The 23,663-nt window shown below is 39.5% G+C and overlaps 1 protein-coding gene across 3 annotated transcripts in view; it reads right to left on the reverse strand.

Annotated features, from left to right (window-relative positions):
* RELN (reelin) overlaps nucleotides 1–23,663 on the reverse strand; it is a 272,506-nt gene that overhangs the window by 105,680 nt on the left and 143,163 nt on the right. For 2 of the 3 annotated variants that reach the window (XM_031595823.2, XM_031595892.2), the window contains exons 9-11: nucleotides 20,640–20,736; nucleotides 18,419–18,659; nucleotides 5,621–5,766 (exon numbers count right to left, since the gene is read on the reverse strand). In XM_031595823.2, the coding sequence (XP_031451683.2) occupies nucleotides 5,621–5,766; nucleotides 18,419–18,659; nucleotides 20,640–20,736 (484 nt within the window). Of the gene's footprint in view, nucleotides 1–5,620; nucleotides 5,767–10,252; nucleotides 10,412–18,418; nucleotides 18,660–20,639; nucleotides 20,737–23,663 lie in introns of those variants that run through there. The other variant, XM_090135689.1, reaches the window with a different exon arrangement.

A 23,663-nucleotide genomic window follows, 5' to 3' on the forward strand; every position in this document is an offset into this window, starting at 1 on the left:
GAATCTCCAAAGATCCATCTTGGGACTGGTTCTCTTCAACATCTGTGTCAGTGACACAGACAGTGGGATTGAGTGCACCCTCAGCAAATTTTCTGATGACACCAAGAGTGATGTGGTTGACACAGCAGAAGGAGGGGATGCCATCCAGAGGGACCTGGACAGGCTTGAGAAGAGGGCCCACGTGAACCTAGTGAGATTCAACAAGGCCAAGTGCAAGGTGTTCACTTGGGTCAGGGCAATCCCAGATATATAATAACTCATTGAGAGCAGCCCTTCAGAGTGGGACTTGTGGGTTCTGGTAAATGAACAACTTAACATGAACCAGTAGTGTGTGCCTGGCCCAGAAGGCCAACAGTTATCCTGGACTGTACCAAAAGAAAGGTCGAGGGAGCTGGTGTTGTTCAGCCTGAAAAAGGGAAGGCTCCAGGGAGATCCCACTGCAGCCTTGAAGTACAGTACTTGAAGGGAGCTTATAAACAATAAACTGACTTTTTACATGGGCAAACAGTGATGGGATAAGGGGAAATGGCTTTAAAATAAAAAAGGGGAGATTTAGGTTAGATGTTAAGAAGAAATTCAGAGGTTGGTGAGGCACTGGCACAGCTGCCCAGAGAAGATGTGGATGTCCCATACCTGGCAGTGCTCAAGGTCAGGTTAGATGAGGCCCTGGGCAGCCTGATCACAGAATCACAGAATCACAGAATCATAGAATCACAGAACGGCCAGGGTTGAAAGAGACCTCAAGGATCATGAATCTCCAACCCCCCTGCCACATGCAGGGCCACCAACCTCCCCATTTAATACTAGACCAGGCTGCCCAGGGCCCCATCCAGTCTGGCCTTGAACACCTCCAGGGACCAGGGATCCACGACCTCTCTGGGCAGCCTGTTCCAGCACCTCACCACTCTCTCTGTAAAGAATTTCCCCCTGACATCCAATCTAAATCTCCCCTCCCTCAACTTAAAACCATTTCCTCTTGTCCTGCAGTTATCAACCCTTTCAAAGAGTTGATTCCCCTCCTCTTTGTAGGCTCCCTTTAGGTACTGAAAGGCTGCAATTAGGTCACCATGCAGCCTTCTTTTCTCCATGCTGAACAAGCCCAGCTCCCTCGGCCTGTCTTCATAGGGGAGGTGCTCCAGTCCCCTGATCATCTTCGTGGCCCTCCTCTGGACCCTCTCCAACAGCTCCCTGTCTTTCTTGTATTGGGGGCTCCAGACCTGGACGCAGTATTCCAGATGGGGCCTCACAAGAGCAGAGTAGAGGGGAACAATCACCTCCCTGTCCCTGCTGGCCACCCCTCTTCTGATGGAGCCCAGGATCCCATTTGCCTTCTGAGCCGCAAGGACACACTGCTGGCTCATGTTAAGTTTTTCATCCATCAAGACTCCCAGATCCTTCTCCACAGGACCTCTCCTTCCAGTCTGTAGGGATGCCTGGGATTCCTCCGGCCCAAGTGCAAAACTCTGCACTTTGCCATGTTGAACCTCATCAGGTTCACCCGAGCCCGCCTTTCTAGCCTCTCAAGGTCCCTCTGAATGGCATCCCTTCCTTCTACCGTGTCAACCGCAGCTTGGTGTCATCAGCAAACTTGCTGAGGGTGCACTCGATTTCATCATCGATGTCATTGATAAAGATGTTAAAGAGCGCTGGTTACCAGCCTCCACCTGGACATAGAGCCATTGATCACCACCCTCTGTCTATGCCCTGATCAGGTAGGTGGTAGCCCTGCCCATACAGGGGGCTGAAACTGGATGAGCTTTAAGGTCCCTTCCAACCTAAGCCTTTCTATTATTCTATTATTCTATGTTGGGAATGTAAAAATTACTAGTCACTCTCAATAATAATAAGCTTCTCTGCCCTCAGTGTTGGCCTCTTTCAGATGTCTCACCTCAGAGTGCTTTTGGCACAGAGCAAGATGGGGATAATCTACACGTGAGCTTCCCTTTGCTCTCTCATATGAGGGATGCTTTTGCTTTTTTCTTTGAGGTGAGGCAGGCAAAGCTACCTGCAGCTGTCCCTGTTCATACACAATGTCCTCCATGACATATTTTTCTCTTGATACAGGTATTTCCTACATTCCCAAAATGAAAGAAGGGAAGAGAGGCACAATCCACCAAGCCACCATGTTATTTATACTAAAGAAGAAAAGAACCCTTATTTACTAACGAACTCTGTAAATAGAAAAATCAATAGTAGAATACACTGTTTTAGGTTGAACTGGAGTCTTACACTGCAGGGCAGTAAGGCTCCTTCCACATTATATTATAATTACTAAACATACTTAGTTGCTCCAAAAACAACACTTCCTATTTATTTCCATGGAAACCACAGCAGATACAGAAAGCACAATAACACTGTTTGATAGAACAAATTCTCACCAACAAAACACTATTTTTCAACATAGTCACCACCATTATCTGTGCATTTTTGCTAGTGATGAACAAGAGTTTGTATGCTATGCTTGCAAAAATCTGCACCAGAGGTTACCCACTATGATGCTATGATGGTGTTGTAGCTAGGAAAATGTCGCGCACTCAGTGCATCTCTCATCAGCCTGGACAGATGGAAGTTGAAAGGTATTGAATCCAGACTATATGGTGGTCCAGCCAAGACTGGCAGTGTGCTCCACAGTCTTCAAACTGGCATGGAGCCTGGCATTATCATGTTGCAAGGTTGTCTTTTTCTCTGGCCTGACTCTGGAAGTTGGGTCCTTCAGCTTAGACAGGGTTGTGGTGTAGCAGAGTTGATGGTTTGACCATGGCCCAGGAAAGTCAGGATCACTCCTTTCCTATCACTTTTCCTGTTGAAGGTTGTGTCTGGATTTTTTTTTTTTTTTTAATGGGGATTTCACACTCCAAGGACTGCTGTTCTGACTCTGACTCATAGTGGTGACACCACATCTCATCACTGGTAATGATGAGATACAGGGAACTTTCACCTTCAGCCTGGTATTGGTTCAGTAGGTCCTGACAAACTGCATATGGTGTTCCTTCTGTTCCTGTATGAACATTTGTGGGAAAAATTTGGCACAAACATTGCAGTATTCCAGTGTTGCCACCATCATTTCTAGTTGACGTTCAGCTCTGTACACAGTTCCATGATTATAATTCTCTAATTCTTGTAGATGAGCTGATCAAAACAATCTTCATTTTGTGGTGTGACAGCTGTGCATGGCAATCCAGAATGTGGTCTGTTTTTCACATCACTGTCACCACTGCTAAAAAACACCTCTCACTGTGCTCACATCCTCTGGTTGGTCTCCAGAAACGTTAAGCAAGCACTCAGGAATGTCAATGAGTGCAATTTTTACATTATGGAGGAGTTCAATAAAACACCTTTGCTTCACCTGCATTTCCATGTCAGACACCATTTTGTCAGACTGCCCTTCTGCTGCCATCTATCACATGGCAGCAACATGTAATGGAATATTGGTGGGAAGGTTCAACCTCTACTATTACATCATCAACATCCACTTCTGATCAAGATTATTATGAGCTAACATAATAAAATGGGGGACATTATTTTCAGAGCAGCCCTCATACATTCTGCAACTCTTGAGTATCAGAAATGACATAGAAACAGGGAATTGGGGTCAGAAAATGTTGACTACCTTTAACAAAAGTTTTTGCAAAGACATAGTTCTTGAAGAAATATCTTTGGTCCCATGAAGAGTTTGTGAGCAGAGATGCAGGAGGCTGAATATCCAGCTTGGATGTCAGAGAGAGATGCTCTACTTCTGCTCCACCTGATGCCAGCAGACGTGGAAATGGAATATTTTATACCCCAGCAATTTGCTGTCTTTGTGAAACTATTTCCCTTTTATTTTGAATAACATCTTGAAAAGCCTATTTTCTTTCCAATACAGAAAACAAACCACCAGTCTTCTAAATCTTACATTTTTTCACAAAATAGAATTTTTATTTTCTGCTCAGGCCTGCTGTGGATAATTGCACCCTGTAATCTGTTCTTCATGTTTCTGTGACAGTTTCAATACAGTGAACAATATTTAAAATACAGTTCAAAGAGCATTCAGAAATATTTCTCTAGGAAGAAATCAAGGAAGCACTTATATTTGCCATTCTGTACAATTCCCAAAACAAAGCCCCACAGAAATGGTGCAAAGAGGGACAATGTTAATTAGTTTTATATGATGAAGTTGCTTTCTATTACCTCAGCAGAATTCAGTGTTTGTTTATTCATGGCTGCATGTGATTTAAACCTCTGTTCCTATAACAACAGTTGAAAGAAGGAAGTTTCATATACAGAATGAAATTTGAAAATAAAAAAATCCCACTTCTTTAAAAATTTGAAAATTAAAAAACAAAATCAGGATCAAGTTCCTGTGAATGGGATGCAAAAAGTATCTGCCCTGCTCCTGACTGAGAGCAGTGGTAGCTGCAGCTGGAGTCCAATGCTGTGTGAAACCCAAAATGTATTATTTGCAGAAATTGCTCACTTTCTCACTAGGGTATGGTACAAATAATTGAGTTCAAGATTTGTACTCAAGTGCAGAATTTACTACTGTAATTTGTTTATAGTTTACTAACTATCAAGGAAGGAGGAGCCCTAATTAGAACCACTGAAGAGGAAGAGCCTGGCTTGAATTAACTGATACCTGGTCCAGCAGAGCAAGGAGCTATAGGCAGGGCAGATGTCCTGAGGTCACATACACATCCTGCTTTTTCAAGATGGAAACAGACTGAGACAACATCTCAGATACATCCCACATAGTCACCTAACACACAGCACATACACATGCATTTTATTTGCCTGAAATTGATAAAAGGACATCATAGCAACAATAGTTCAGCATCCAGCATGTCATGGGCTGGTTCGCCAAACTGTGAAGGAGTCCATGAGGAATTCTGTTTCTGTAAGTCCCAAACAATCCAAGTGTTTACAGTTTGCATTAGCATGTACTCCTCAAAAGGTGCTCTTTGCTTTCAGCACAGCACAAGCAGCATTTGAATCAGCTGTGAATGATCTGAAGTACTTTGTAGGTTAAAACCAACATTCAGCAGAGACCCGTAAACTAGTAGTGTGTGTTTCTCGTTTCTCAGGGATTACAGCCACTCCTGAAATTCCTTTTCTTAAAAATAAAAAAGAATTAAGACCATATTGAAGTTTTTATTTTCTTTTTATTTGGTCAGAATTTATGCAGTGAGGTATACAAAATGACAGAATATAAAGTTGTAGCTCTCTACCAGGCCACTTTTATTTTTGAAAAGCTCACTTATGTTTTGGTAAAAGTGGTATGAGTTCCTGTTGTGCTGTCCTGGATGGGTTGCCAAAGTGTGGCCCACAGCAGCTTCAGGGAGAGGCTGAGTTTGGGAGGAATCTGATTTATACAGATTGTTAGCAACAATCAGGTGCAACAAAATAAAAATAAAAATAAAATCATGTGTTTCTTCAAAAAAATGCGAGCATGACTTTTTTCATTGAAACATTGAAAATTTTGGTGACAGAATGGTCGGAGGCTGTTCCTTCTGGGCTTTCCTGACTTGCTTGTTCCCAACATCTCCAATTATCTGTTACTTGCGGTGTTTCTATTTCTCTTAGTAACGTTTACCCAGCTTCCCAATCCCTGGCACAGAGCTCCCAGCCCTACCCAGGCACTCACCCTTTGGGCTGGCTCTCAAATTCTTCTGCCCACTGCTCCTGGGCATCCTCTGTAGAAAGGTCCACATCCCGAGTTGTAGCAAAATTGAACTCACTGCCTTCTGTCCCATGGAAATAGATGGAGTTTCCATCTGACTGGCAGCTGTGCTGTAGACAAAAGGAGCACAGAGTAGGGGATGTTACAGTGGTTGGCAAGGGCAGCTATCCTGCTCACACACCGCCTGAGCTCAGAGCAAGCTGCAAATTAACAAATGACTCACCAGTGTCTGAGATGAAATACATATAACAAATGGACCATCACCTTTCCTCTTGGCCCACCCCAATGTGATTGTATCCTAACCTCATATCTACAAATGCACTTCAAACCATTGTGAAATTGTGTTTGCTTAGAAAAGATATGTACCAAACATTTGTGTGTTTATTCCTATTTTAAAGCCTAGCCATTATGTCTGCCTTGGACCAGTTCACAGCTGTGTGTACAAATAACCTTAATAGCACTATTGATATGGATATTTTGTTGGTTGAAGAGTTTCATGCTGTGAAACATGTCAGATCTTCATGCTTGAATTTTTTCAAGCAGAGGTATTTGAAGGTAAAATTGCTCTGCATTGCCATATAGCAAACTTCAGGGCTGACATGTATGAGTGAAAAGGCTGTTTGCTGTAATTTTATGCAAATAGCACAGCAAATAGCTATGTAGGCAAATAGCTCTTGTAACATGTTGATCGCAGGGTGCTGAGGCTGTCCACGTGAACGTTTGCTTTTCATATTGCATTTCTGCATAGACTTCAGCAGCATGAAATGAAGCCCCACATCTGCTCAAACTGCCCTGACCACCACAGCACTCCTTATAGAGCCTTTGAATAGGTCATATTACACGTAGACTACAAAATGGCATGTAGGTTACAATATGGATTGTCTTCTTTTGCCAGTACTACTCTTACCCTCATGTCTATCTGATAAATTGGTAAGTCTCTGGAATTTACATGGCTGAAAGGATACTAAATAAGCTCTACCTGTCCTTAACACAGACAACTTGGTATTATATTGAATTTTTCATATTAAAACAAATACTGATAAAAGTAATAATTATCTCAAACACTTTTTTGGAAAATCTGGTCACATTAAAATTATGAGCTGAAATAAGACATGACTAATTAGACTAATTCTCCTTTCTTGCCACAGTTCAATATCTGTAAAAGAAATACAATAATGCCAAATTGCATTGACCTTTTCAGCACCATCTATGCAGTCTGCTCTTGTCTCTGAACTCCTTCAGAAGTCACCAAGGGAAAGTGTGATGATCACCTCATCTGTGTTTAAAAAGGTCATGGCAGAGCCACATAAGTTAATAATTAAATTTTCAGTAAAAAAGAAATGCGGCAAGAAGCAAAAAACTGCCCAGAGCATCTTTATCTATGTGATTTTAAGAGAAAAGTACAAAATGCTGCATTATGTCTATTTCTCTTTTCACTTATCAGTGCAAAAAAACATAACTGAAATTCTTCTGTTGATGATTTTTAAATGTTTGCCTGTAACTTAGCAATTAAATTTATACTTAGGAATGAAATGTGAATTCTTTTCGAGGTGTCTACACATTGTTAGAAAAAAAGTTATGTACTTGGAATCTGATTTGAATGTAAAGACTTTCTGGTCTTCATCTGTATGACAACAGTGCCACATTTAATAGCTCTGACAAAAAACCACTTGAAGAAACCCACTATACAAGTGTAAGGACTGTTTCAAATGATAAAATAAACAAATCCATCCTAAAGCATTTGTCTTCTAAATGAAAGTCAAAACAATAGCAAGATGCTGCAGTGCTGAGAAATGATCAGAAATTACATAGATTTTGTCACAATTATACTTACTATATGATTATAAAAATATTTTATAAGTAGAAAAAATTAATTAAACAGTTTTTTATTTTACAGTTTGAAAAAGTGTGTACCATGCATTTATTTGTAACTAAGAAATGGCTTTTGTTCACTATTTTGCATTAATGCTCACAGGTATTGCTAATATCATAATTCTAAAAATTATTTTGCTCCTTGGTTTTCAGAATATTCTTCGTTTGCTGAACAGAAATGAAATAGCCTTCATCTGTCAATCAATCTACCACAAAATCTCTACTACCTGCAAAGCAGCCAAGTAAATACACTAGAAATAGATATTTGGGCTAAAACTTCGGATAATTCAAACTTATATGTAACCCTTCATCTCCCAATAAACAAATAGATCCTATGGAACTAGCAATGTACAATTGCATACAAGCTTTGGAAAATCCTTTGTAGGCTGTACTTATTTCTCAGCTGCTCAGTTATATGTAAGTGTTTACTTGATGTTGGGACATGTTGTTAGTAATCTTTTGCTAATGAAAGCCACCTATTAAAAAACACAAAACAGATACAGGCCTGTTATCATTTCACGTTTGTTTGTCCTTCTGCTGTCTAACAGAATATTTACCAAAGTGCGTCTGATAGTTTCCACTTCGGTTGTGAAGATAAATCAATGGGCAGCTTGGCAAAAGGGCAAATGTGTAATTATGTATAGTTGTGTACAATCAGCATTTTATGAATGCTCAAAAGGATACAGAAGCATCACTTATTTCATTTGTTCTATAAAACTACCTTTATGCTTTGTAAAAAGCTACACAATATCAATGAATATGTATTTTTATGCTGATTTTATGTGTTAATGAACCACATAGCATATGGCTCAAATCAACCTCTGACCAAGTTAGCTTTGAACTTCATGTGAAACAGCTCTGCAGAGGAAAAGTTCAAACTGGAATTCAACTGCTTTTATTATTCTACGTGACAACAAAAACAGTCGTAGAAGCTCATTATCTTTAAAGGAGGTAAGAAAGATGCTGAGAACACGTACAAATCTTTTATCAAAGTTCTGAGAGAGGGCCATTGTTTTCTTTTTTTTGGACCCTAAGGCATGCCCATGGGAGAGAAGCACCCACCTGCATGAGCTGTACCCGCATCCTCTCCCAGCTGCCAGCCACATCTCCCTGTCTTTATATTCATCACCCTCTGGGTCACACTTAGCTTCCTGCTTCCATATTTTCCTTTTCATTTTCCAAGCAGTTTCTATCTGTTGCTGCTTTTACTGCTCTTTTTCACCCAATGGACTGCAGGGGGGGAAACAACCTCAAAATCTTCCAGAGGCAAAGGAAACTCCACAAGAGTTGATTCCTTGTTGGCATCACTCCCAACTACTTCGCCAGTCCTGTTCAGCATCCAAGAGGCTGCTGATTGCTGGATTATTTTGTGGTTTTGCAATAGAGTTTGAACAGATCAGAGACTGAACTGAAACCATCAGACTCATTTTCTCTTGGGTTCAACCCAGGGTTTGAATCCAAGCCTTTAGAAATAAAGAACTCAAGTACTGTGCTTTTTCCTGAATTAATGACTTTACACTTTCAGTGGTAATCTGTTCAGTTTTGAATGACTAAATTTCGCAGGTTTCTCTTTTTTTTTTTTTTTTTTTTTTAAGTGATAGAAAATCTGAAAGGAAAGTACTCTTTTTTGAAACTAATGCAATTAAGTTATTTCCTAAACTGGAGATACTCAGATCTCTCTTACACAGACGTAGCGTTCCCTCTTATGAATATCAGGCACAATTTGCTCTCTGTTTCATTTTTATTTACACGTAAACGATTTTAAAGATATGAACAAACTAAGTTACTTAGTAAAATATGGTAACTAAAAAGACAAAATGGCAGCAACTTGTAGGATATTTCTCTTCTTGTTACCATGGAAGCATCAGCAGAAGGTCCAGCACTACAGCAGAGTTCAATTTTGTATTTAATGGGGGATTATAAGCGTAAGGAACATTTAACGTGTCCTTGCACAAATTACAACACTGAAAGGTTAACTAATTTGTGAGGAAAAATTAATTTAGAGAAAAAATCCTTTGACAAATCTGATAACCTTCATTAAACAAAGCTTTCTCCCAAATCACCCAAAACAGAGCACACGGTCCTTGAGACACTTCAGTGTTGACACTTCACAACAGTAGCTGTTTCCTATTGTTTGTAACAGGAGTGGGACTATAAGCCTGCCATAAGTACACTGTTGTATTCCTAAACAAACAACACTCACTGCTGCCAAATGGAAAGAAGCCAAGAACTGTTCAGGGACTGTGGTCATCCCAAGGGAAAAAAAAAAAATCAGTTTAATTTAATCTGGCACTACCAGTACTACTATTCACTAGCTGCAATTTTAAACTATTCCTTATCACAAATAGATCAAAACGAAAATTGTCTGGACACATTCCCATAGCTCAGCATGCTTAGATTTGTTTTCAATCTAATATTCACTCTGAATTTTCTGTTTCTAAAGTTTGTCTGCTGTACAGTTACAGTATTACTGCTTTTCACCTACTCTGGAGGCACTGCGTTATCTTACCTTCACCTACCTCCACCACCTCTTCACTCACTTTTCCCTGACTGCTGCTACCTGCCCCTTCATCTGCAGGTGAGATGACCAAACTTGCATGCCCTTGCCCCGTTCTGCCCATTCTACCTGGAAAATTCCTCACCTGATGATGTCCTTCAGGCATCTCCTTAGCACCTCCCTCAACAAACCTTACCACTGATCACACTGAAAAATACACTGCTTACCAGGATGGGCATTGTTCTCTCTTGCATGTTTCCTTTTATTCCCTCATCTTCCCAGCCTCAGCTGATCTCTTGCTTTACAAATGGATGGTGGTTTTTCTGGGACACACTTTCACTTTGTTTTGTGTCTAAAAAGGCAAGAATAGGATACCCATTGCTCAGGGCTCCTCGTTGCTACAATGGTATAAAAATTACCTTTGTTTTTGGTGTTGAAATTGCTGATTTATTCCCTTCTAGTTTAACAGATTTCATTCCGGAATTCTACTAAAGAAATTGATGTATGAAAGTCAATTCCTCATATTGCAGCAGTTTTATTATACAGTACCAGACTGTACCCCATGAGAAAGCAGTGTGCAGCAGCTATGCCTTAAACAAACCAGACACTTAGCTGTGAATGGCTTTCACTATTAACTTGACTAGCAAATATTTGATCAGATAGAGAAAGCATTCCTCTAAAATATGAAATAATTAAATTACCTATATGTATTTCCAGTCTGAGAATATAGTTCTTAGCCAACATTTCTATGAGAAGCAGCAAGTCGGATTATTCTGGTGAACCTCTTACTGTATAGTATGAGGGTATTAGCTCGTAATTGAAAGATACAGACTGTAGGAGACAATGATGCATGGTTTCAACACCAAACTTTTGTCAAAAGTCTGCAGTTGATTCACCCTCTTTGTCCTACTCTATAATCTTTAAATTTTACATCTTCTACCTCCAGCTTTCACCTTTTCTCTGTAGTTGCTTTTAGGAAAGCCTGCTGATTACCTGAGACACAGAAGGGTTTTAATTAGGACTGAAAGCAAAAGCAGGGAAACTGGATTTGGTGAAGCAGAGGCCTTCCAATTGGACCTACTTATGTTTTCATAAATAAAAGCGGACTAATTTACAGTAGCATCTGAGTGTTTTCTGGGGCCTAAGTAAGATCTGAGGTCATACATCCTACTGGCATGCCTGAAGAATGTCCATATTTTTAAAGACTTGCATGAGAGTACTGCATTAGGAGACATCTGCTGTACTCTGTGCGACCTGTTGGGTGGGAGGGACCTCTGAAGGCCTGCACTTCCCTCTGCCATATGATGGAGCACAAGCTAGTAATGCAAGCAGATCCGTCTATGCTGCAGTCATGGATGAGGATGCAGACCTAAATATTGTTAGAAAATTAAAAGGCAAAGATTGGGAATGTAAAAAGAAGCTCCGAAGTTCGTAGAAATCAGCTTCTGTACCAATTATTCACGTGAAATTTTTGAATCAATAAATACCTCCTGGCTCTGCAGTACAGAACTTCTTGGAGAGCAGAAACAGAGGGCAACTAAATGATGTAACTGTGCCATTTAGAAAAGCATCAACAGGAAACATCCGTATGAAATTCTTCGGTGTAATAGGTTTTTGGCGGAGATGTTACATATCATCTTCCCAAGGTTCATCCACATTCCCATGAAAACGCCTTTCACCTCTGTGCCTTCAAAGTATTAACAGTCATCTTTACTATCATTTAATTAGGCTTTTATTAGAGGCAAACACTGATGCACCTCTTCATATTCTCTCTCCTGGGCCTAATGGCCTCGATGTTTCTTCCGGACAGCTGTAGACTCACAATTTATTTTCTGGCAATGGTTTTTGCATTGGAATGAGCGTGTTGGGCATTTGGACATTGCCAGCTTGCGAAGGGCTGGTGGCAGATGGAAAGAAATCTGCCCAGTATGCCTTCACCTCTACATGAGCAGAGAGCCATCAATTTCCCCCATTAAGGAGTTGTCACACAGCCCACTCAGCTGGAGGAGCATCTCTGATAGCCAGGCTGGTTGGCATGTGCTATCCAAATACAAAACACACTTTAAAAGGAAACAAAAATATAGTTTGTCGGCAAATTGAAAATGCATGGCTTTGACTGCAGCCAATTTTTTAATGACTGTAATATTTTAAGTGATTATTTTTGCCACTTCATATTGCTCCTCAGAGAGGAGAGGTTTTTTTAATTAAAATCTAGGCAATGCAAACAGATGAAATATGAGAAGCAGAGGAACAAGAAATAAAATGAAGGAAATTAATTAAAACAGCATTTTCAATGGAGCCATAAATTAGATATTGTGTCTTTCTGGGAAAGGGCATTGTAGGTTTTCCAAGTTCTTAGATTCTGAAAAGATAGCAAGTAGAAGGATAGATGCAGTAGAAGGATAGATGCAGGATAAAATTGTAACCTGTAGGAAGATGCAGCCTGGATAAAATTGTAACCTGTAGGAAGTTTCTTAGCAATGACAAAATTAAAATTCTAAATTCCGTGGATTTGGCTACTAAGGCTTGTGGTCGGAAGTCCATTCTTCAACCAAAGGAAAAACGACAATGAGATTAGAATATTATTTCCCATGAAATAAATGGGTTTTCTGGTTCCTGTGCAAGCAGGCCAGGTGCAAGGAAGGTTATAGTGCACCTTCCCTTTTCAAAAAAACAATGGGATGAAACTTGTTCTGTGATGTAGTAACAGTCTATAAAGTGTGCTTTTACAAATCATTTCCAATTATAGACTCATATCCAAAGGCTGGTACTCAAAACATTTTGCTTGTTTTTGATCGATTGGTATAATTTGTATCAATGTTGGCTTGCTGGGACATTTCATGATGTTTGTATAACATCGGTTACTCTGGTGATGACAAATTTCTTAATGAGTTATTTAACTTGCATGCACTAAACTATTCCTCTATATTATTGGAAACTGTTGATGCTTCTAGTACTCTGCAGTGAGCATGACACAACCTCACCTTCTTCTGAAAGTAATGACGTATCAACGGTAGTGTAAAATCTGAACAAGAAATAATCAGCCAAAGCTGTTTCTACTCTTTGGCATCTAATGAGTCAATCCCCATTTCTTTTACTAATGTGCATCTCACAGTGACCTGTGAAGACCAAATTCTTTCTTCCTAGGAGGCAGGAAACACCCCTGGTGCTTTGATGCTAGCTCAGTGCTAAATCTGGCTCCCTGCCACACTACACCACACTTCTGAGCCACAGGGAACTGGCACGGAAAAAACTGCCTGCTCAGCATTGCTGTCCACAGCTCTGCTCAGCTGCCCAAACAACTCAGCACAACCATCAAACTAAGTTCCAAGGAACTCCAAGCCATTGAATCTAAGTTATTACTATTTTAATTAAAACAGTGATTATTAAAAACGAACAAACAAACAAACAAACATACCAACACAAGAGCAATTCCATGCATGGTCTAAGTCCAGTCCTATAGATGTTAAGATGTCTCCTTATGGAGTGATCACATTCTCACTAAAGGGAGCCAGTGGACAGGTTTTCTGCACCCTACTCTGCTGTCTTCACCTCTCCTCCCTTCTCACACACCTCCACCCACCTGCAGAGAAGCAGGAAAGGCTCAGAGCTGAGGTGCAGCTGGAAGCCAGCTCATCTCTTCCCAGGAAGATGTGGTAGGTAGTGGTTCCTGCGAGGCAAAGCAGCTGGTTTGGCCCACAAACCAAAACCTGCCTTGCCATATCTTATTCAAAAAGAGGAGTCTTGTCAGAAACAACTACGTTCATGTATCTTTGCCCAGTGTAGAGTCACAGCAATTTCCATTTATCATTTTCACACTGGCATAGCTAGAGAATCGCCCTTCTTTCTACAGACAAATACTCTTCATCCGCTTCAGACAATAAGTTCCTCAAGAACAAGATAAAATCAAAAGAGGAAAAAAGTTCATTTCAGTACAAGCAATTAAAACCAACAAAAATATATACGAAATATTAAGATACTTGTTTTGAAAAAAGACCATCCAATGCCATTCCTATTAATTAACAGAGTATTCAGAAATTTGGAAATCTGCTCTGGAACTGGAGGTTTGGAATAGCTTAATCAACATTTCTTTTTGTCAGACTCCTAGGCCTGCCCATATGCCTCCTGTGCTCAGTCACCCTCAGTAACACATGTTCAGGAAGGACTCACAGATCTAGGATGTTTATAGCCCTGATGTGCTCAGGTTATGGTGAAAGGTCACAAAGTTTTATGAACACATTTTCAGAGTATTTTCTGAAAGTGAATGTTGAGTTCTCCCACTCCCTTCTTTGTAAGCTTCCTCTTCTGCTAAGTTCTATTGTGTTTCTGGGAAATTGAAATAAGTGGTAATGACCTGCTGCTTAACTATCACAAGTAGGCATGACTGCGTGGTATCAATGTATTGAAAAGTGAGGCAACACAGCTAAAACAGGGACTGTGCTGACTTGAACGCCTTGGAGACAAATCACACTTGGAATCCACTTAAGGATCATGAAAAGAAAGAAAAAGAAAAAGAAAAAGAAAAAGGAAAAGGAAAAGGAAAAAGAAAAAGAAAAAGAAAAAGAAAAAGAAAAAGAAAAAGAAAAAGAAAAAGAAAAAGAAAAAGAAAAAGAAAAAGAAAAAGAAAAAGAAAAAGAAAAAGAAAAAGAAAAAGAAAAAGAAAAAGAAAAAGAAAAAGAAAAAGAAAAAGAAAAAGAAAAAGTTGAGTTTACAAACCTCAGCACGTCTTTTATAACAGAGCTGACATTATCAGGATGCTGACATTGGGATGTTTTCTGGATTTGCTAGCAATGTCCATGATGGTGAATCACACATCTCAGATACTACCGTCTGGGCCTGAAATCAACTTGAACTATAAGACTACTGAAGCTGGCTTCCATCTCAACTTTAGCTTCTGAGCTTGCACATTCAAACTTAGACCAAAGCAATCAGAGAAAACACGAAGACTTGGCAGAAGTTGACCTCAAAAGACAACAACAATTTATGGTCAAATCTACAAAATATATGAAGCATCCACTGAAAGATGAGATTGCTCTCTGCTTTTTAGAAGTAAAGATCCAAGAAGCATTACTAAAGGAAGATTTCATCTCTCCTCCTGATTAGCTGTGGGGTGTTGAGGCCCACAGACCTTTAATAGCACCCAAAGCACAGCAGTGCTTTGTGTGTTTAGCAGACTTGGCCATCGGTGTCATACCCTAGCCATGCTTGCTTGCAACACTATGCTCACACTCAGAGCTGTCACTGCAAATATTGAAATGCAGTCAGGAATTTATTCCGTTCAACATACTTCCTTACAGTCCAACACAGATAAATATGTTCCAGTGGATCCAATTAACCTCCTAAGGGGTGTTTGGCCTTGCTAACATCATCTTTTTTGTCTTTTGCTGTCTTCTTTGGAACTGAAACACACAAATTTGGTGGCTTATCTCTCAGCTTGCCTCCTATCTCAATAGCCAGCTCCAGCTGCGTCTGCAACCAGCCATGTGCTTTCAAACAAGAAACAACCACTCCTGAGCACAGCAAGAAACAAAACAAAAATTCTGACAAGCTCAAAAAGATTGGAGAAGGAAGAGGAACCACTTCTTACTGGACATAAGCAAGTTCTCACAAGTGCTCATGGAGGAGATGAGCCTGATTCCACCAAAGTGGAGTGAGCACATCAGTGTATAATTACACTGTCCTCTCCAGTGACTGAATCCACCAGAGAACCTAAATCAGGACCTACATAGTAGCCTTCATGATGCCACATTTCTTCATTTCAATGCCTTTTTATTTTGTCTGAGCAGCTATAAATTAGAGTACTTTCACCAGCAGAGAACATAGGTTCACTATTAATTTTATAGACCTCAAGTACTACCAAAGAAAAATTCCTGCCAAAAAGAATATACTTTATTTGATAAGCGTCCAACATGACTTTTTCCAGACAGAACAAACACTTCTCAAAGCCTTCTCCTGGGCAATGACTGGGGAAGAACTCACTGAACCTCCACTACCTATGTGAGCAGCAGCAACATTTATTGTAAACTACAGCAAGTTTTATCTAAATGCCTATCCTTATGAATAAAGTGCTTAACAAAAATCCACTAAGGCACTAAAACAGAACTCAGTGAGAACTGTCTGAAAAGATTTGGAATGGTTGAAGGGACCGGTGAGGTGGGCTGTTTTAACATGCTGGGGTTGTGGCAGAAACCAAATTAGGCCAAGGACCATTTTCAGGCCTTGACAACAAATGACACAGCAGAGTTTGCATCCAGCTGGGTAAACTTTTTCTTCCCTGCAGAGTGGAGTCATTCCTTCTGCTTACTGGAAACAGATCTTGGCCCATCCCTGCCTGTGCATTCCTTGAAGGTAATATCTGGGAGACAGCACAAGCCAAAACTAAGCATGGGAGTGTTGTACCAGCTAAGGTGTGAAAGAACCCTTGTTTGCCTCATTCACTGTCCTGAGTCTCCAAGGAGAAGGCTGCACTGTCTGACCAATGCCTTCTGGAATAGTCCAAAAGTAAAATGTCAATCATTCTCTGTGCTGAGAGGTGGTGAGCAAGTGAGGATAAATATAGAAAATAAACCCAGTTTAAAATATATATATATATTATTTTTTTCTTGTTTCTTTATGTTTTTCTGAACAATTCCCTTGGTTTAATGACATTACTTTATAGCACAACTTTGGAAAGGAGCTTATGCCCCACAGTTTTGTATGCATCAGTTAAAACCGAGTTAGACAAAAAAAATAACATCCATAAATGTGACCATTTGTTACCATTGTCAGGGAAACTTGCAAGGAAAAGCATTAAAAGAGGTAAAGAAAGGTAATTTGTGTGAAATACTAATTTACAGAGAATAGGAGGATATGAATTGAAACATGTATGGCACAAACAATCCTGGATTTTAGAGAAAGGTCTCATTAGCTTGAAATGGAGTTCAGCATAGCAGAAGGTTGTAGGTATAAAAACATATTTGGAAAACACATTCCAGTTTTCCCTAGAACAGGAGACCTTGGAATGGCAGGTTTGTTAATCCTTGCTTTTATCTCACAGAAGGTTGGAGTTTCAAAGATATTTCTGTCCAGAAGAACTACCTGATCTCAGTGTTCAAGCCACTCATCTTTCAAGTGACTACACTTGAGTACTGACACTAAATTGGCTTTTAAATAAACAACCAAACCAAACCAAACCAAACCAAACCAAGAGATTTATAGATGCTGTCTGTGCATGTTTTAGACGGTGCAAGTGATGTTGGGCTCTGCCATTTTGGAAGATGCGACTGTGCCTATGGCATATTAATCACTGCTTTGTTCTCATACCTTCTCACTTGTGGACTGGATTTTGAAATCCATAGGTAAGATGGACATCACAACAAAAATGAAAAGATCATATAAAATCATTAAATTATCAGTAATTATTTGATCTAAAATATCATGAAAAAAAAGTTGTCATTGTAGTTCAAATGGTCTTTAAAAAATTGATATGCTGGTAGTATGAGTAGACTAGTGAGATTATTTCTAAGAAGATTAACCTTAGGCCAGATTCTGTGGGAAAAGGCTGAAGCCACAGTCAAAACAGCTCTGCCCTGAGAACATGACACCTGTTTCCTGCGTGACTGCCAAAACAACTATCAGCTTCATAAATGAACTCTGACAAAAAAGCTGCCCTTTTTTTGTGAATGAAAAATAGGATGAAAACTGAACGTCATCAACTGTTCAATTTCTGTCTGCTTGGAAACATAAAAAGCAAGGATACAACTGGTTTTAGGATATAGAAGAACTCTGCATTTGGAGCAACTGTATGCACCAAGATCTTGCAAGTCTCCTTAGGGCTTTTCCAAAGGTATTATGCTCTTGCTAAATCCCATTTATCAGATCAGGGTCTCACCGCGACAGAGACTTTTAAGAAGCTCCTCACTACCTGAATGTGTGCTGCAATAGAGGTGATATTCACAGAAAAAGAGGAAAATAGAGCTTTTTATGATGGCTTGTGACAAAGAGAGTGCTGAATAACATCAAGTGGTACCGAACAACACTGAGATAAATTAACAGGTAGATTTCAAAATACCTGACTTCAATTTGTTTCAAAAATATTGTTCTGTTTTCCTAAAAGGAAGCCATTTCCCATTTTCTGTTGTATGATCTTTGACATGGCAGTAGTTACAAACAGTCATCTGCTTTTGGTAATGGCAGAAAAGTTGCATTGCTTTAGGAAGCCCCCGTGGGACAGGAAATCGGTAAAAACAGAGTAACAGAACCCAGTTCTGCATACAGATGGAGGTGCGTAACTGTCCTTAAGTTTTAGATCATAACCATAGAATATCCCGAGTTGGAATAAATAATAATACACATAAATAATATTAATGAAATTAAACCATTACAAATATTTATTTATTTATTTTCAAACTAACCTTCACTGTGGCTCCAGGAAAGAAAAGCCAGTTGCCAGTATCCACAGGATCGAGATTATCTTCTAACACAACTTTTCTGTGAGCAGCATTGATGATCAGGATGTTGTCCAATGCCCAACAGGCTTCATACACTTCTCCAGCATGAAGATAATCCTGTTTCCACTGAAAATGGACATTCTCCCCTTTAGCATCCTCAGGAAGGTACAAGATGTGTATGATCGTGCTGACATTGGAAGGAGCACTGAAAAACAGTGATATGGAATTAGACCAAACATAAGCCATAACCAGGAATGCTTTTCACTCAATTTAACACATTTACTGAGTGTGATGCAGCTATGCTGATGTCACTTGTATGATGGTAAATCTTCTAAAAAGATTAGAAAATATCTGCCCTGAGGCAGCTCCACTGCAGAGACCTTTCAGGCTGGGGCTGTGAGGAACAGATCAATGAGATGTTTGGAGAGCAGAAGCATAGAACATGGCAGCATTCATTCCTGATGCTGGTCAGACTTCCAAGGTGACTGGCTAGAGTCTGGTATTTTGCAGATATGGCAAAAAGGAAATGATAAAGAAGCCACAGTTCATGTGCCACATCTCCCAAAGCCTTTGGGACCGTTCACACCCAGCACCCACCTTGCCCAAGAGACATTCTTCCCCTGTCTGTGCTGAAAGCACATCAACATGGCACACTCAGCACAGCTCCATGGCACTGTCCCTGCACAGGGCACTGACCATCAGCATCTCTGTTCCACCCTACCCAATTTCTCTGCTCCCTGGAGCTGCCTGCAGTGGAGAGAAAGTTGCTGAAGCACATTCACATAAACATTGTAACTCATAGGAACCACAAGAGAGATGAGCATCCTTTCATAATTCATCCTCCTCTCTGCTTTGCACGACATTGCTCTATTGACCTATTTTCTGCTTCCAGCTCCAGCTGTCAGAGTTAAAGCAACACCATTCAAACAACATAGGCATTAACTTCACAAATTTGGGGTTTCAAAGGCTTGTTTTTGCTCCATCACAGCAGAGCTGTGGAATCATTCGAATTGGAAGAGACCCTTAAAGGCCATCTACTCCAACTCCCCTGCAATGATCAGGGGATCTACAGCTAGATCAGGGTGCTCAGAACCCGCTCTAACCTGACCTTGAATGTTTCCAGGGAGGGGGCATCCACCACAGGGCTACCTATTCCAATACTTTACTACTCTTATGGTAAAAAACTTCTTCCTTATACCCAGCTGAAATCTCATCTCTTTTAGTTTGAAACCATTTCCCCTTGTTCTATCACAGACTCTGCTAAAGAGTCTGTCCCCTTCTTTCTCATACCCTCCATTAGATACAGAAAGGCAGCTCTCAGGTCTTTCTCCCTAGAGTCTTTTCTCCAGGCTGAAGAGCCCCATAATAAAAGATTATAAGATTCTCATTTGTAATCCTTGGTGCTTTCGTGTAAATAAGTTTATTAAAAAAACAAGGCATAATTCAACATATCTTGTTAGGAGCCAAACATTCACATCAAACTATATAATATTTTTATGGATCATTTTATCCTACCAAAGTAGAAACTTGCAACAGTATACATTATTGTTCCTGCTGAGATTAAATATGATGCTGAAATGCAAAAGCCATTGAGGTGTTGGTTTGGAATGAAGTAATGACAGGGAGAGCACAACAGGCCCTGTTTCCCAGTGTTTGGTACATAATGCAGATTGATGCGTCTCTGGCTATGAAAAGTGCTTTATTTTTTGCTTTAATCAACTCATGGTTTGTTCTTATGGATGTCACTACATTCACTAACCGTTACTGTAAAAACAGTTCGATGGTTTAACAGTCAATCCGTTCTTGATATAAAACATTGTGTTGTGTTACCCACCCCAGCATTCACCTCCTCACTTCAGCAAGGTTTGGCATGGCCATTGGTGAGAGCCAGAAACACAAGCCTACAGCACAGACTGAGCCTTTTGGTTACTGGAGATGCATTTTAACTCTGAAGTCATTACCTTCCTGACCTCCCACACAGGAGGTAGATGGAAATGTGATTTGCCAAAAGCAGTGGCAGTTCTGCAATTAATATTAGTGGCCATAATTTCATCTCTCAGCTTTTAATATGCCTAAACAAGTGAGAACTTAAAAGTTAGCAATCAAAAAAGTTATAAAAGACTGACGCTTAATCAACACCTGCTCATCCAGAAAGCATGAAAGTGATTAAAAAGCTGTAACAAACCTAATTTTCTCCAGCTGAGTCCAATCTGCAGAGCTGTTCTTGCTGTAGGACACAGTGATGCTGGGATCTGAGTAACTAAAGCGGCACGAACCTGATCCTAGGAAAGGTGATGAAATCATAAGAGTTATGATACATTTAAACAATAAATGATCTTCCAATAACAACCACTACTGTCTGTGCATTTGTCACATCATCACTTCTCAGTATTTTAAAGTGCATTGGTTGATGATGTAATTCCCTGGAATCTGTTGCTTCAGGTAAACACAAAATAATGCATGCTTTATGAGTCAGAAATAAAGTGGGAATGATAAATCACAGCCGTGCTGTGTAATCTCTGCAGATTTCCCAAGGGAAGCAAAATAAATTGCTTAACACTCCCCCACTGCAAAAAAAAACCCCAAACCAAACAAAAAAAAAAACACCAAGAACCCACCACTATATATATTTAAACAAATTCTTGTTATTAGAGTTTAATCCACATAGCAGTATTTATAGGGAAAATAGTAAAAGACTGATTATCATACTGGCACATAGGAGAAAAAATAGAAATAAAAATATAGTAAATGATAGGAAGATCAGAATTACTTGAGCCACAGGCAAATGTTCTCCAGGAATTTGAAAGAACAAAGATATTACAAAATTAGTTATTTTAAGGATGCCCAAAGAGAATTAAATTAAGATATCATCCCATAGACTCACTAAAGCCTATAATTAATGATAAACATTTGATGCTGATCTGGGAATCTCAGAACACTTTACAAAAATGAACTAATTAAGCCCTATGGCACCCCTGCAAGGTAGGGTAATATATTTACTTTTGATTTATAAAAGGGTGCCTCTGGGTGCTGTCATGAATGATAAGCTTAACAATTAATAAAGGGGACAGTCAAAATAATAAAGTCTGGGATTGAACAATGCAACCTACCAAACTGATAAACAACCTGAGTGATAATTAAATACACTAAAAATACTATTTTTTTTCCCCTCAAATATGAAGTAATTCATCCCTCTCAGGAAATTCAACACCCACTGAAACAGATAAATCCTAAGCTGTGCTTCAGAGATCAACATGTCTACTTCAGAGACAGGTTGAAATATGAGACTCAAAAGTGGCCAGGCAGCAGATAGCAGCTACCTTCCAAATTAAAAGAAGCTGCTCTCAATTAAACAGCACCTCTGATCACATCATTTTGCTGCTGGGTGTGTAACACAGCTTTGCTCACAGCAGGGGTATGAATTATGGGTGGTACATGTGGTGTGTTATGCTTGTGTGTGCTGCAGGTATATTTGGTCACAATCATGCATATACATGTACATAAATACAAATATATATTATAGAAAAGGTAATATATTAAATAATATAAATGATATAAAATATAAATGCACATAAATAAAGAACTCATATATATGTGTTTAAATATACAAATGAGGAAAAAGCTGGCGATAAAATTTTGCAACTTGGGGTACATTACTGCTGTAATAAAAGAAATGGCCAGATTAAAAAGATGTCAACCACCTGCATGAGGGAACAGTTTGCACATTTGAGTGGGAATGTCACACACTGCTTACAGCCCCAGAGCCCTGAGGCAGCTCCCATCATAGCTCTCAGCTCAGCAATGCTGCACATCTGGTTTTCCACTCTGTGGCACACATCCCGTACAGAGGGAAAAAAACCCAAAAGATGGGATTACAACTCATCTCCATAATTTCGGCTAATACATCAACTAGCACTCTGGAAATGACCGACAAAGTTAACTTCTTGTATTTTTTACTACTGTTATACTGCAAACGTAGCAGCAGATACTTCCGACCCACTCACTACAGCTGTATGGGGCACATTCAGCTGCTCTGATACGTATTCTGCTGTAACAAGGCACAGAATAATTAATCCTGCAAAGGCAGCAGGACTCTGAATTACCAAACATATCCCCAAAATGACTACAAAGCAACTCTTTGGGTATAATTTACTGACAAGGCACTTTATTTCTATCATATTAAAACAAAATGATGTCAGGAAAAGCCTTTACATTTCATTTTTGCCCATCTGCTGAGATGGTCTACTCCACTGAGTGGCATCTGCTGTCGGTTTCTACTTCTGTGGCTTTTAGGAGTTCCAGGCTCTAATCACACTCATCAAAACCAATGAACTTCAGCTGGTTTAACCACTTTGGCTAGCAGGAGGCTGTGAGCAAAGCTGCAGCATACTGACTTTTCTCTCATAGAAAAATGACAGGAACATAAACAGGAAAAACAACCAGCAATATAGACTTAAAAATCTGCCATATCTGTTATTGTTACAATCAGCTCTTGGTACAGCACTCTTCAAGAAAACCAAATCAAAATGTCCTGCCAAAAAATGGAGATGGACAAATTTGCTGGCAATACCATCTGTATGATATTATGAAGAATGTTATCTCTTAAATCTGGACACTCTCTGACTGTGCAAAGAAGACAAAAGTTCTCGCTTTTAAGAAAAAAACACCATTGAAAAGTTGCAAGGCAGATGTGATGTTTCCCCCATGTTACTGTAAAGAGAGGAGCAGACACAGAAGGCAAAGAGGAGTGACAAGAGCTGGATTCTATTCCTATTTTAATAATCAGTCTGGTTGTACTAAGAGTAAATTAGTTTGGGAATGTGATCAATGTAAGGTCAGTGTAAGTAGTAGTTACTACCATGATGAAATATATGCTTTTGTCGATAATTTTTTTTAATGTACATTCTTTCCTCAAAATCATAAGAATGTAAAATATTTAAGTGTCTAATTCTGTAAAACTTTGACAACAGAAAAACAGAAATGAACACATCTGAAAAATTGTCAGCTACATTTAGGCATTATTCTTTGTTATTAAAACAGTCTTTTTAAAATGTATAGGAACCACAAGGATCTAGTGCTTGCTTCTTTTACAAAACCAGTATTAATATTAATCCAGCTTGCATTAACAGCTTCTCCCCAAGGAAAGAGAGACAGATGAAATACAACTGTTCTCCAGAACTGGATTTATTGAGATGTCATTGAAAAACAG

The sequence above is a fragment of the Phasianus colchicus genome, chromosome 1, assembly GCF_987193195.1.
Source record: "Phasianus colchicus chromosome 1, bPhaCol1.hap1.1, whole genome shotgun sequence".
Lineage (NCBI taxonomy): Eukaryota > Metazoa > Chordata > Aves > Galliformes > Phasianidae > Phasianus > Phasianus colchicus.